The sequence below is a fragment of the Procambarus clarkii genome, chromosome 68 (assembly GCF_040958095.1).
Source record: "Procambarus clarkii isolate CNS0578487 chromosome 68, FALCON_Pclarkii_2.0, whole genome shotgun sequence".
Taxonomy (NCBI): domain Eukaryota; kingdom Metazoa; phylum Arthropoda; class Malacostraca; order Decapoda; family Cambaridae; genus Procambarus; species Procambarus clarkii.
Window position 1 is genome coordinate 8,810,284 of NC_091217.1, and position 14,777 is coordinate 8,825,060.

Genomic DNA, 14,777 nt, shown 5'->3' on the forward strand with positions numbered 1-14,777 from the left:
GTGAGTGTGTGTGTGTGTGTGTGTGTGTGTGTGTGTGTGTGTGTGTGTGTGTGTGTGTGTGTGTGTGTGTCTTGACAAATGTCTTATTAAAACTGCTGAGTCAGCTTCTACTACGTCATCCTTCAGTCATTTTCAACTGTCCATTTCCTTCCTCTTTTAATAAAAAATGTTTTATAACATTCTCCGTAATTCTTCTGCCCGTCGAGTGTCCATCCACGTCAAACTGTTCGACTTTCTCAAATACCTTATAAATCCCCGTGCCATCTATGTCGTGATCATGTCTCATCGGTCCCTTTATTTCTTAATGTGTGTGGTAATGTTCAGCTCCTTAATCCTCGAAGTTACATTTCGACCCCCCGTTCCATACCTTCACAGCCCACATTCGCTAACTCCCAGATCATTACTGCTGGTGAACAGAAGCTTCAGGCGATAGAAAACACTGTCCCAGTCTCAATATATATGTGTGTGTTAATGTAAAGAGTGTGGTGGAGTACACACACACACACACACACACACACACACACACACACACACACACACACACACACACACACACACACCTGGGAGTTAAGATAGATTCTGATGGATAGATTGTGGGGATGGTTAGTAATTGGGCACTAGTTGGATAGACTCTCTCTCTCTCTCTCTCTCTCTCTCTCTCTCTCTCTCTCTCTCTCTCTCTCTCTCTCTCTCTCTCTCTCTCTCTCTCTCTCTCTCTCAAACACACACGCACACACACACACACACACACACACACACACACACACACACACACACACACACACACACACACACACACACACACACAAGAACGTCGGGTCCGTATGGCGTGCAGAAACCAGCTGCTGCCAGTTGGTTTAATCAAATATATAGAAACTTGGAGGCAAAATTGCCATGGCCAAGTTCGCTCGAGTCAGGAACTCAGGTTCTATATTCCGGAAGGTTTCTCTAATCTTCTGGAAGGTTCTCGGTCCGCTGTTAAGACTTCCAGAAGGTTCTCAGTCTGCATTAAGTCTTCCAGAAGGTTCTCAGTCCGCATTTAGACTTCCGGAAGATTCTCAGTCCGAATTAAGTCTCCCAGAGGGTTCTCAGTCCGAATTAAGTCTTCCGGAAGGTTCTCAATCCGAATTAAGACTTCCGGAAGGTTCTCAGTCCGAATTAAGTCTTCCAGAAGGTTCTCAGTCCGAATTAAGTCTTCCGGAAGGTTCTCAATCCGAATTAAGACTTCCGGAAGGTTCTCAGTCCGAATTAAGACTTCCGGAAGGTTCTCAGTCCGAATTAAGACTTCCGGAAGGTTCTCAGTCCGAATTAAGACTTCCGGAAGGTTCTCAGTCCGCATTAAGTCTTCCAGAAGGTTCTCAGTCCGAATTAAGTCTTCCGGAAGGTTCTCAGTCCGTATTAAGACTTCCAGAAGGTCCTCAGTCCGAATTAAGTCTTCCGGAAGGTTCTCAGTCCGCATTAAGTCTTCCAGAAGATTCTCAGTCCGTATTAAGACTTCCGGAAGGTTCTCGGTCTGCATTAAGACTTCCAGAAGGTTCTCAGTCTGCATTAAGTCTTCCAGAAGGTTCTCAGTCCGCATTAAGACTTCCAGAAGGTTCTCAGTCCGCATTAAGTCTTCCGGAAGGTTCTCGGTCCGCATTAAGACTTCTGGAAGGTTCTCAGTCCGCATTAAGTCTTCCGGAAGGTTCTCGGTCCGCATTAAGACTTCTGGAAGGTTCTCAGTCCGAATTAAGTCTTCCAGAAGATTCTCAGTCTGAATTAAGACTTCCGGAAGGAATTTAGGCTATTAGTTTTGTATCTTGGAAGGTTTCTAAGGCTATTATTTCCATGTGATCAAGCAGGTTGTGGCTGGTGTACTTCCTGCATGGTGGAAGACATTCCTGCCATGAGGGGTTGTAGCGGTATTTCCCCGCCATGAAGGGGTTGTAGCGGTATTTTCCCCGCCATGAAGGGGTTGTAGCGGTATTTCCCCCGCCATGAAGGGGTTGTAGCGGTATTTCCCCGCCATGAGGGGTTGTAGCGGTATTTCCCCGCCATGAGGGGTTGTAGCGGTATTTCCCCGCCATGAAGGAGTTGTAGCGGTATTTCCCCGCCATGAAGGGGTTGTAGCGGTATTTCCCCCGCCATGAAGGGGTTGTAGCGGTATTTCCCCCGCCATGAGGGGTTGTAGCGGTATTTTCCCCGCCATGAAGGGGTTGTAGCGGTATTTCCCCCGCCATGAAGGGGTGAAGGGGTTGTAGCGGTATTTCCCCCGCCATGAAGGGGTTGTAGCGGTATTTCCCCCGCCATGAGGGGTTGTAGCGGTATTTCCCCCGCCATGAAGGGGTTGTAGCAGTATTTCCCCCGCCATGAGGGGTTGTAGCGGTATTTCCCCCGCCATGAAGGGTTGTAGCGGTATTTTCCCCGCCATGAGGGGTTGTAGCGGTATTTTCCCCGCCATGAGGGGTTGTAGCGGTATTTCCCCGCCATGAGGGGTTGTAGCGGTATTTTCCCCGCCATGAGGGGTTGTAGCGGTATTTTCCCCGCCATGAAGGGTTGTAGCGGTATTTCCCCCGCCATGAAGGGTTGTAGTGGTATTTTCCCCGCCATGAGGGGTTGTAGCGGTATTTTCCCCGCCATGAAGGGTTGTAGCGGTATTTCCCCCGCCATGAGGGGTTGTAGCGGTATTTCCCCCGCCATGACGGGTTGTAGCGGTATTTTCCCCGCCATGAGGGGTTGTAGCGGTATTTTCCCCGCCATGAGGGGTTGTAGCGGTATTTCCCCCGCCATGAAGGGGTTGTAGCGGTATTTCCCCCGCCATGAGGGGTTGTAGCGGTATTTCCCCCGCCATGAAGGGGTTGTAGCGGTATTTCCCCCGCCATGAAGGGGTGAAGGGGTTGTAGCGGTATTTCCCCCGCCATGAAGGGGTTGTAGCGGTATTTCCCCCGCCATGAGGGGTTGTAGCGGTATTTCCCCCGCCATGAAGGGGTTGTAGCAGTATTTCCCCCGCCATGAGGGGTTGTAGCGGTATTTCCCCCGCCATGAAGGGTTGTAGCGGTATTTTCCCCGCCATGAGGGGTTGTAGCGGTATTTTCCCCGCCATGAGGGGTTGTAGCGGTATTTCCCCGCCATGAGGGGTTGTAGCGGTATTTTCCCCGCCATGAGGGGTTGTAGCGGTATTTTCCCCGCCATGAAGGGTTGTAGCGGTATTTCCCCCGCCATGAAGGGTTGTAGTGGTATTTTCCCCGCCATGAGGGGTTGTAGCGGTATTTTCCCCGCCATGAAGGGTTGTAGCGGTATTTCCCCCGCCATGAGGGGTTGTAGCGGTATTTCCCCCGCCACGACGGGTTGTAGCGGTATTTTCCCTGCCATGAGGGGTTGTAGCGGTATTTTCCCCGCCATGAGGGGTTGTAGCGGTATTTCCCCGCCATGAAGGGGTTGTAGCGGTATTTTCCCCGCCATGAGGGGTTGTAGCGGTATTTCCCCGCCATGAGGGAGTTGTAGTGGTATTTCCCCGCCATGAGGGAGTTGTTGTGGTATTTCCCCGCCATGAGGGGTTGTAGTGGTATTTCCCCGCCATGAGGGGTTGTAGCGGTATTTCCCCGCCATGAGGGGTTGTAGTGGTATTTCCCCGCCATGAGGGGTTGTAGCGGTATTTCCCCGCCATGAGGGAGTTGTAGCGGTATTTCTCCGCCATGACAGCTGTCATGGGTGTCAAGGTAGCTGAGTGACAGGTCGCAGCTGTCAAGGTCTGGTAAATTACCCATAACTGTTGGCAACTGCCTTAAAGTAGCGACAATGTACTCATACCTTAGTCTCTTATACGTACTTAATACGTCTGAGTACAAGGCAGGAGCACGGCAAACACGGACAAATAAGTCATCAAGTAATCTCGCAACAACTGAACGAAACATTTAGATCTTTTCCCCCATCGTAGCGGCTTTGTTTACCTTTCTTAAAACAGTTAATGAGTTCCGAAAGAGATCGAGGTTTCTTATAACCAAATTAAACGTGGGTTACCCAGTTTCGAAATTCGTAAACTGTTCAATTACTAATGTAGATGTAGAGGTTTCGTAAGTGGTTGGTGTAAACGCTTAAGGACTCCTGGGGTTTGATTCACGAAGCAGTTACGCAAGTACTTATACGAACGTGTACATCTTTCCTCAATCTTTGACGGTTTTGGTTACATTTATTAAACAGTTTACAAGCATGAAAACTTGCCAATCAACTGTTGTTATTGTTATAAACAGCTTCCTGGTGCTTCGGAGCTCATTAACTGGTTTAATAATTGTAAACAAAGCCGCCAAAGATTGAGAAAAGAGAGACAGGTTCGTAAGTGCTGGCGTAACTGCTTCGTGAACCCGGCCCCCCCCCTGGCCGTGCTTGCAACAGGGTGCGTAGTCAGGTTGCAAGCACAAGGTGGAGGCAACAACCCCAAGTGCAAAACTACCGCCTTCAATAACTCAGTATTCAAAGATCACGGAACGCAATCTTGTCCCAATTGTCAGTGAATAAATCTGTCGCCATTTTCCTTGTCGCTTTCTGTGTCCCCACACGGGACAATATTCCCCTCCCCCCCCAGTCTCCACATAGGACAATATCCCCCCATAGTCTCCACACGGGACAATATTCCCCTCCCCCCAGTCTCCACATAGGACAATATCCCCCCATAGTCTCCACACGGGACAATATTCCCTCCCCCCAGTCTCCACATAGGACAATATCCCCCCATAGTCTCCACACGGGACAATATTCCCTCTCCCCCCAGTCTCCACATAGGACAATATTCCCCCAATGTGAAAATTTGAGGATTAAAAATTTGTTTTTAAGAGAAATTCGAATGTCATTTAATATGACAATTTAGATACCTTGAGATACAGATCGAAATGAAAATGATTAAAATAAGTATAAACATTCCACATTAAATTGTTTACACCACTAACGACAGGGGGAATAACGCAGCAAGGGATGTAATATGGCGGCAGAGTAGCGTGGTGACTCGATAAACAAAAGACAAACGAACTTTTGAAAATTGGCGCGCGCGGATTTCCGCTCTCAGCGCGATCTCAATATTTCCCCTCGACCAGTGCGGCGTTACTCGCTCTTCGCCAAGTTCATTTCAATAAGCTGTCGTTCTCGTTCTGTCGTTCTCGTTCTGTCGTTCTCGTTCTGTCGTTCTTGTTCTGTCGTTCTCGTTCTGTCGTTCTCGTTCTGTCGTTCTTGTTCTGTCGTTCTCGTTCTGTCGTTCTCGAGCTGTCGTTCGTCTCTCCTCCTCCTCGTCTTTGCCAACACCAGCTGCAACCTGTTATCGCACTTGCTTTCGGTCAATATTGGCTTATTTAATAAGTGCATGTGTGACATACTAATTGATTGTGAATATTTTAGTTTACCTTGAAAAGCTTCATAGAAAACACCGACCTCACCTAACCTTCTTAGTATGTTAAGATAAGCATCTTATCGCTTCTTATTTACAATTATTACTTAACCTGTCAAGATGTTTAACCCTCAAGGCGGCGTCTTCAACGTCTCTGGCCATTCCCCCCTCCAAACTCAGGCCCCGAAGTGAGGTCATTTACCGCTGATTAATGAGATTGTTTCAAATATCTAGTTATCGTTGTCTCGTGTATGGCCTTAGGTAAGACGTACGATTTTGTGTTTTTTTTTAAGAAGCAGGTGTTTGGATGATGTCAAGAGGATGTCAAACAGGTGTTTTAGTTTAAGCGAAATGTTCCATCATTAACCTGCGCAGTAACCCGTTGATTGATACATTAACCTAATGTGCCAGGCATTGAGTCGCAGCTTCTTGCTTACCCACAATGCATTAGTGTCTGCTGTTTGGTTTCCATTTTCGACTCTGAGGGTTTTATAAAGTTTACACCCAGTCTTCTGTTTTAACCTCTAAGGTTTACACAATATCTGCTTAACTGGTTTACAAAGCTTCTCCTGGAGAATGATTCACGAAGCAGTTACGCAGGCACTTACGAATCCGTACATCTTTCTCAATCTTTGGCGGCTTTGTTTACAATTATTAAATAGTTAATGAGCTCCGAAGCACCAGGAAGCTGTTTATAACAATAACAACAGTTGACTGGCAAGTTTTCATGCTTGTAAACTGTTTAATAAACGTAACCAAAGCCGTCAAAGATTGAGGAAAGATGTACACGTTCGTAAGTACTTGCGTAACTGCTTCGTGAACCTGGTCCCTGCTTTACAAATCATTCTTAAATCGTCACGTGTGTATGTGTACTCACCTAGTTGTACTTACTTAGTTGTGTTTGCGGGGGTTAAGTTCTGGCTCTTTGGTCCCGCCTCTCAACTGTCAATCAACTGGTGTGTCGTTCACCCAAGACGCCGTCACGGGTCGTGTAACTTGGGGTAGTGGGTCGTTCGGTCGCGTCCCAGCGATAAACTGCGACTTGGATTTTGTCGCATCTTAAAAAATGCTTCCTTGTGCATTCCTTTTTAATCGCACATGTCGCTTTCTTTACCGGAACTTCCTCTTTTGACCATGTCGAATTTTTTAAAGTCATATTTTACACATACTGACAATCTTTTTTCCTGCAAATAAAAGTTCTGTATTGCAGTTATATTTTTATATAACTGCAAAATATTTTACAATTATCCCTCAATTATAAATTACAATTATAAATATTATACAATTATCCCCTCTTTATCTCCTGTTGCTTTCATGCCTCGTTTAGCGGTGTTTTTTTTGGTTCTCATTCCGTCTTATAAGCTAAGGTAATTATCAGGATAAAACGCTTGAAAGGCGACAAGGATATGAGGAAGGAATGAAGAGACAATGCTTAGCTACTCGGGTCATTGGGGGATTGAACTCCGACCCTGCATGAAGCGAGGTCGTTACTCTGTGACCATAAGAACATAAGAACAAAGGCAACTGCAGAAGGCCTGTTGGCCCATACGAGGCAGCTCCTATTTATAACCACCCAATCCCACTCATATACATGTCCAACCCGCGCTTGAAACAATCGAGGGACCCCACCTCCACAATGTTACGCGGCAATTGGTTCCAAAAATCAACAACCCTGTTACTGAACCAGTATTTACCCAAGTCTTTCCTAAATCTAAACTTATCCAATTTATACCCATTGTTTCGTGACCAGTTTCTGTGGCTGGTCTCGCAAACATTGATTAATATTATTTATTATAATTAATATAATTATATTTTATTAACAGCTGTGTAAATTTATTTACAAAAAATCTCGAACGATGTTTTTTAAGTTATTTTACTCTTGACAGTTTATTAATAATTTATTCATGTCTATAAATAGCTGACCAGGTGGCATCTGCTGGCACTCCAAATCCCGTTTTCTATGTATTCTTCTGTGGGCGCTGTGACGCTTCCACAGCAATGCTGTGCCTGTCCTCAGTGGCTGTGTTGGTACGCCTGCCTACTTCACCCTCTTCTTCTTCTCCTCTCCATTCTTCCCTTTACTCTTTTCTTACTCTCTTCTATCCTCTCCTCCTCCTTCACTCTATCCTTTTCCTTCTCTCTGCTTCCCTTTTCTCTATTTCCCCCTCTTCTTTATTTTTACTCCGTTTTCGAGTGTTTTCACATCTTTTCGCATCGTCTCTTTGCTCTGTTGCTTCTTCCGTCTACGTCCTGTCTCTTCCATTGGTGCAGCCTCCACTCCCCCTTCCATAACCACTCCCCCTTCCATAACCACTCCCCCTTCCATAACCACTCCCCCTTTCATAACCACTCCCCCTTCCATAACCACTCCCCCTTCCATAACCACTCCCCCTTTCATAACCATTCCCCCTTCCATAACCACTCCCCCTTCCATAACCACTCCCCCTTCCATAACCACTCCCCCTTCCATACCCACTCCCCCTTCCATAACCACTCCCCCTTCCATAACCACTCCCCCTTCCATAACCATTCCCCCTTCCATAACCACTCCCCCTTCCATAACCACTCCCCCTTCCATAACCACTCCCCCCCTTCCATAACCACTCCCCCTTCCATAACCACTCCCCCTTCCATAACCACTCCCCCTTCCATAACCACTCCCCCTTCCATAACCACTGCTTCCCCTTCCTCCGTATTGCAGTTATGACTCATGTTTATATCTCCAGCTTCCGCTAGTTATACATTCTCTCCTTTCTCTTTCTTGCGGTACATAATCTTTATTTTTCCCTTTCCGTTCTCTCCCATGCTTTATTCTTGTATTTGATCATTATTCCTATTTGTTTAGGTACATTGTAGACTCGTAGTTGTCTGTCTGTCTGTCTGTCTGTCTGTCTGTCTGTCTGTCTCTCTCTCTCTCTCTCTCTCTCTCTCTCTCTCTCTCTGTCTGTCTGTCTGTCTGTCTGTCTGTCTGTCTGTCTGTCAGTCTGTCTCTCTCTCTCTCTCTCTGTCTGTCTGTCTGTCTGTCTGTCTGTCTGTCTGTCTCTCTCTCTCTCTCTCTCTCTCTCTCTCTCTCTCTCTCTCTCTCTCTCTCTCTCTCTCTCTCTCTTTCTCTCATTGTGTATCCCATTCTCTCAGTCTCTCTCTCTCTCTGTCTGTCTGTCTGTCTCTCTCTGTCTCTCTCTCTCTCTCTCTCTCTCTCTCTCTCTCTCTCTCTCTCTCTCTCTCTCTCTCTCTCTCTCTCTCTCTCTCTCTCTCTCTCCGTTTATTGAAAAACTCGCCTCCTGTTATTATGTTAGGTCAGCATTAGTTCGTCTATAACAGTCTTATTGGTCACTGGCCAGCACGCCTCCTGCAGCTGTTACCATGGTATTACCATGGCCCAGTACCATGATCATCTTACGTTACCTTGAGGTTACCTTGCGATCATTCCGGGGCTTAGCGATCCCACGGCCCGGTCCTCGACCAGGCCTCCTGGTTGCTGGACTGGTCATCCAGGCTGTTGGACGCGGCTGCTCGCAGCCTGTCGTATGAGTCACAGCCTGGTTGATCAGGTATCCTTTGGAGGTGTTAATAAAGTTCTCTCTTGAACACTGTGAGGGGGTCGGCCAGTTATGCCCCTTATGTGTAATGGAAGCGTGTTGAACAGTCTCGGGCCTCTGATGTTGATAGTTCTCTCTTGAACACTGTGAGGGGTCGGCCAGTTATGACCCTTATGTGTAATGGAAGCGTGTTGAACAGTCTCGGGCCTCTGATGTTGATAGAGTTCTCTCTCAGAGTACCTGTTGCACCTCTGCTCTTCAACAGGGGTATTCTGCACATCCTGCCATGCCTTCTGGTCTCATGTGGTGTTATTTCTGAGTGCAGGTTTGAGACCAGCCCCTCTAGTATTTTCCACGTGTAAATTATTATATATCTCTCCCGTCTGCGCTCAAGGGAATACAGATTAAAAGTATTTTAGTCGGTCCCAATAGTTTAGATGTTTTGCTGAGTGGATTCTAGCAGTAATGGATATCACACAGCCCCTTTAAGCCAGTGTACACAGTAGCACAGTGACACAGTAAACACAGACACGGTGACACAGTAACACAATAGACACAGTAACACAGTAGACACAGTGCCATATGAGGCGCCAAACTCCACGGAATAAATAAACCAAACCTACTAATTCCAGGAAATTAAAATGCCCATCCCAAAATACCAGGAGATTTGTAAATATATTTTGTACCATGTCTACACATGTGGGTGACACGTGTACATGTGTGGGTGACACATGTGAGTGACACGTGTACACGTGTACACATGTACTCAGCTAGTTGAGCTTGCGGTCTGTTGAGCTCTGGCTCTTTGGTCCTGCCTCTCATCCATCAATCAACTGGTGTACAGGTTCCTGAGCCTATTGGGCTCTATCATATCTACGCCTGAAACTGTGCATGGAGTCAGCCTCCACCACATTACTGTCTAATACATCCCATCTTCTATAACTACAACTATGACAATGAAATAATACTTTTTGTCTCTATGACTCATTTGGGCACTCAATTTCCACCTGTGTCCCTTAGTGCGTGTGCCCCCTTGTGTTAAATAATCTGTCTTTATCTACCCTATCAATTCATTTGAGAATCTTGAATGTGTGGATCATGTCCCCCCATAACTCTTCTGTCTTCCAGCGACGTGAGGTTTAATTCCCATAGTCTCTCCTCGTAGCTCATACGCCTTAGTTCGGGTACTAGTCTGGTGGCAAACCTTTGAGCCTTCTCCAGTTTAGTCTTGTTTAAAAAGATATGGATTCCATGCTGGAGCCGCATACTACAGGATTGGTCTGATATATGTGGTATACAAAGTTCTGAATGATTCCTTACACAAGTTTCTAAAGGCCGTTCTTATGTTAGTCAGCCTGGCATATGCTGCTGATGTTATCATCTTGATATGAGCTTTAGGGGACAGGTCTGGCGTGATATCAACCCCCAAGTCTTTCTCTCTCTCTCTGACTCTTGAAGAATTTCATTTCCCAAATGATACCTTGTATTTGGCCTCCAGCTCCCTACACCTATCTTCATTACATTACATTTGCTGGGGTTAAACTCTTACAACCATTTGTTAGACCTTTCCTTCAGTTTGTCCAGATCTTCTTGAAGCCTCAAGCTGTCCTCCTCTGTCTTAATCCTTCTCATAATTTTGGCGTTGTCAGCAAACATTGAGAGGAATGAGTCAATACCCTCCGAGAGATCATTCACGTATATCAGAAACAGGATAGATTCGAGTACAGAGCCCTGTGGGACTCCACAGGTGACTACACGCCAATCTGAGGTCTCACCCCTCACCGTAACTCTCTGCTTCCTATTGCTTAGGTACTCCCTTATCCACTGGAGCACCTTACCAGCTACCCCTGCCTGTTTCTCCAACTTATGCACCAGCTTCTTATAGGGTACTGTCTCAAAGTCTTTCCGGCAGTCCAAGAAGATACAGTCCGCCCAGCCCTCTCATTCTTGCTTAATCTTTGTCACCTGATCGTAGAATTCTATTAAACCTGTGAGGCAAGATTTACCCTCCCTGAACCCATGTTGAAACCCTGAACCCACGAAATCCCTTCTCTCCAGATGTGTTACTAGGTTCACGGTCAAGTATATCACATGTGGGGTGACATAGCGCCTGCATATGTGGGGTGACATAGCGCCTGCACATGTGGGGTGACATAGCGCCTGCACATGTTGGGTAACATAGCGCCTGCACATGTGGGGTGACACAGCAAATAACCACGTAGAGATGAATGTTATCGCGAACAGGTCACAGATTTATTCTGAGAAGACATCTTCGATCTGGTGCTGCGATCAGTAAAGACACCTTCGATCCGGTACTGACATCAGTAAAGACACCGTCGATCTAATGACACCTTTGAGGAGAGATAATGCTGCTTGTAAAGAAAGAGGAATAAGGATCCATTGAAGGAAAGATCTTCATCACGCAGTATATATATTCCTCGTTATTTAGTGTGAGGGCCAACGAGAATGATCGGTGATTCAGTTCGAGCTGAATCCTGCCACGTGTAGAGGAAATTCTAAAACCTTCCACGTATCTATCTACTCCAAAGACCCCTACCTCGTCTCCGTCTACTCCAAGGACTCACTCATCTACTCCAAAGACCCCCTACCTCGTCTCCATCTACTCCAAAGACCCCCTACCTCGTCTCCATCTACTCCAAAGACCCCTACCTCGTCTCTGTCTACTCCAAGGACTCACCCATCTACTCCAAAGACCCCCTACCTCGTCTCCATCTACTCCAAAGACCCCCTACCTCGTCTCCATCTACTCCAAAGACCCCTACCTCGTCTCTGTCTATTCCAAGGACTCACCCATCTACTCCAAAGACCCCCTACCTCGTCTCCGTCTACTCCAAGGACTCACCCATCTACTCCAAAGAGACCCTCCCACGCCTGCAAGCAACTCGAGAGAGTTTTGAGCGGGAAGCCGTCGTAAAGCCTCTGACAATCTCGTCAAAACATCATAACATGCATTTATGGCTAACAAACCTTTACTTAAAAACTTGGCCACTCTTCGTGTCCAGTTACACTGGCTAAAGTAACCATTCCCGTCTACGAACTAGGCAGGGGCCCACAAGAGGGCCTCGTAGCCTGGTGGATAGCGCGCAGGACTCGTAATTCTGTGGCGCGGGTTCGATTCCCGCACGAGGCAGAAACAAATGGGCAAAGTTTCTTTCACCCTGAATGCCCCTGTTACCAAGCAGTAAATAGGTACCTGGGAGTTAGTCAGCTGTCACGGGCTGCTTCCTGGGGGTGGAGGCCTGGTCGAGGACCGGGCCGCGGGGACACTAAAGCCCCGAAATCATCTCAAGATAACCTCAAGAAGGCAGGGGAAGGGGGGCGGCGGCACAAGAGGCAGGAGGCCACAAGAGGCAAGGGAGAAGCCACAAGAGCTGGGGGAGGGGGGGGGCAAGAGCCAAAAGGGAGGGGGGGCGCACAAGAGCCAGACACCCTATAGAAAACGGGCGGTACAAAACCGGATAAGAGAAAATGGAAGAATGACTAAAAACCGGATACCGTGAGTGACAGATCGGATACCGGGAAGTTGGGTGAGAGGGGGAGGGGGGGGGGGGGGTGAAAGGGAAAGGGGGGGGGGGGTGGGGTGTGGGGGGGGAATGTGGGCCGCCTGTCGCTGAACACAACCGATAAGTCCGATTAAGCGAGAGTAATTCGTTATAGCGCGTAATCTGGAGTTTGCATTTCGTGACTATTTTGGAATAGGCTTTTTTTTGTCCCCCCTTTTTTTTGTCCCCCCTTTTTTTTGTCCCCCCTTTTTTTTTCCCTTTTTTTTGTCCCCCCTTTTTTTTGGTTTGTCTCTTGTTCGGTTGACTTTTGTATATATTCAAGTTAAAAAAAAAATGGCTTTCTAGTTATTTCTATTGACTAATTTGATTTATGTCGATGGTCTCGGACGTAGGTTCGAATCCTCGTCACGGCCCTTGTGGATTTGTTCGATAATCGTGTTAATTGTCCACTGGAATGTTGAACTGAGAACCTTAAAGTCATATTATGTGTATTGAACATTCCACAACAGGTGTCTTGAGCATTCCACAACAGATGTATTGAACATTCCACAACAGGTGTCTTGAGCATTCCACAACAGATGTCTTGAACATTCCACAACAGATGTATTGAACATTCCACAACAGGTGTCTTGAGCATTCCACAACAGGTGTCTTGAACATTCCACAACAGGTGTCTTGAACATTCCATAACACACAGAGTTCAGACCGGTGCACTGAACACCTCTCAACACAGGTTACTTAAATCACCGCTATACAAGTATACATTTTGAACGCAATTGGACAGATGTATAATACATGGCATTTCGAACGACAGGTGCAGGTCATCAGCTGCTGACACATGTGCATACATGTCTTCTCATATATGTGTATGTCTTTAATACACATTATGTAAGTTATGTGAATGTCTCTTCCTTGTATGTGTGTATGTACGTCTTCTGCATACGGGTAAATATCTTCTGTATTTCTGTATGTTATTTCATACTGTGTATCTCTGTATAATTCTTGTTTCTTCTCAATTCTTGCAAGATTTATCTTCATTCTTGCAAGCCGGTTCTTAATTATTGCAAGATTTATCTTAATTCTTGTAAACCTTAATTCTTCCTTAATTCTTGCAAGCTATTCCATTATCCTTGCAAACTGCTTCTTTATTCTCACTAGTCTCTTCTCTGTTCCGTTCTGCTGTGATATTTCCAACAGGATTCATTCGTGTTCTTCTACCGTGATATAAAAGGAATGACTGGGAGGGGGACATATGTTTAACAGCAATATTCAATACACGTCCAGGCCGTGTCAACACCAGCTGGCAATAGAGAACGGGGAGAGGGAAAGAGAGAGAGAGAGAGAGACAGAGAGAGAGAGAGAGAGAGAGAGAGAGAGAGAGAGAGAGAGAGAGAGAGAGAGAGAGAGAGAGAGAGAGAGAGTCTCTCATGTTAATCCCATATATCATAAATCTGATTTCCTCGTCAAACTGTTGTCTTAACCGACACGTATTGCTTAATAACACGTCCGGGTGATCAATGAATCTTGCAAGAAAGGAAGTTGAAAAATTAACTCGAAAAATATAGTTTCACAATTTTACTGGACCTTAAGGATATCAAAGACCTATTATTGACTAATCTCGTGCGGCTAGAATTGCCGGTAATCTCTCCGAGAAGGAACGTGTGCCGGTAAAGAACTTGTTTCGCTGAAGCACTTTTCAGCATCTTCGGAGGCAGAAAGGCAATAACAATTGGATTAGGTAATATTATATATATTCCGTGAGGTGTGAGGCGAGGCGTTACCCAGTCGACGGTAACTGCGTTCTCTTGTACGGAATTGTCAGGTGTGGGAAGTAGGTGTGTCAGGTGTGGGAAGTAGGTGTGTCAGGTGTAGGAAGTAGGTGTGTCAGGTGTGGGAAGTAGATGTGTCAGGTGTGGGAAGTAGGTGTGTCAGGTGTAGGAAGTAGGTGTGTGGTAATTTGACCATTAATCTTGGTCTTGAAGATGATAGGAAGAAGCTAAGTGTCAGCTGTTTATTATCAAATCAGATTGTTTGGTATATATATATATATATATATATATATATATATATATATATATATATATATATATATATATATATATATATATATATATATATATGTTTCATTATTTTGATGTTCCTGGTCAGAATATCTCTGGTGATGGTCTGGTTGGGTGTAGAAATGATGAAAAAATTGACAGTAACTTGTTTTGACATTGTTAGATGACAATGGGAAATGTCGTCTTGCCTATATATTGAGATCATTGGGGTTAATAGCTAACCATATACAAGAATTAAAAAAAGACCGTAAACTTTCACACGAAGACCTAGACGAAGCGGAATGCCTTGCAGGAGACGAAT

General features: G+C 45.9%; 2 protein-coding genes across 2 annotated transcripts; one reads left to right on the top strand and one right to left on the bottom strand.

Moving 5' to 3' along the window:
- The first annotated feature begins 894 nt into the window (after positions 1 to 894).
- LOC123747674 (involucrin-like) lies at positions 895 to 1,782 on the top strand. Its single transcript, XM_045729887.2, has one exon. The coding sequence runs from the start codon at positions 895 to 897 to the stop codon at positions 1,780 to 1,782; it is 888 nt and encodes a 295-aa protein (XP_045585843.2).
- Positions 1,779 to 3,746, bottom strand: LOC138355634 (adhesive plaque matrix protein-like). The gene has a single exon (XM_069310952.1). It carries the CDS (start codon positions 3,744 to 3,746, stop codon positions 1,779 to 1,781), a length of 1,968 nt encoding a protein of 655 aa, XP_069167053.1.
- Between the last annotated feature and the right edge of the window lie 11,031 nt (positions 3,747 to 14,777).

Excerpts from the sequence above, each read along its gene's own strand:
- LOC138355634 (XM_069310952.1), bottom strand. The coding sequence starts at position 3,746 with ATGGGTAATTTACCAGACCTTGACAGCTGCGACCTGTCACTCAGCTAC.
- LOC123747674 (XM_045729887.2), top strand. The coding sequence starts at position 895 with ATGGCCAAGTTCGCTCGAGTCAGGAACTCAGGTTCTATATTCCGGAAG.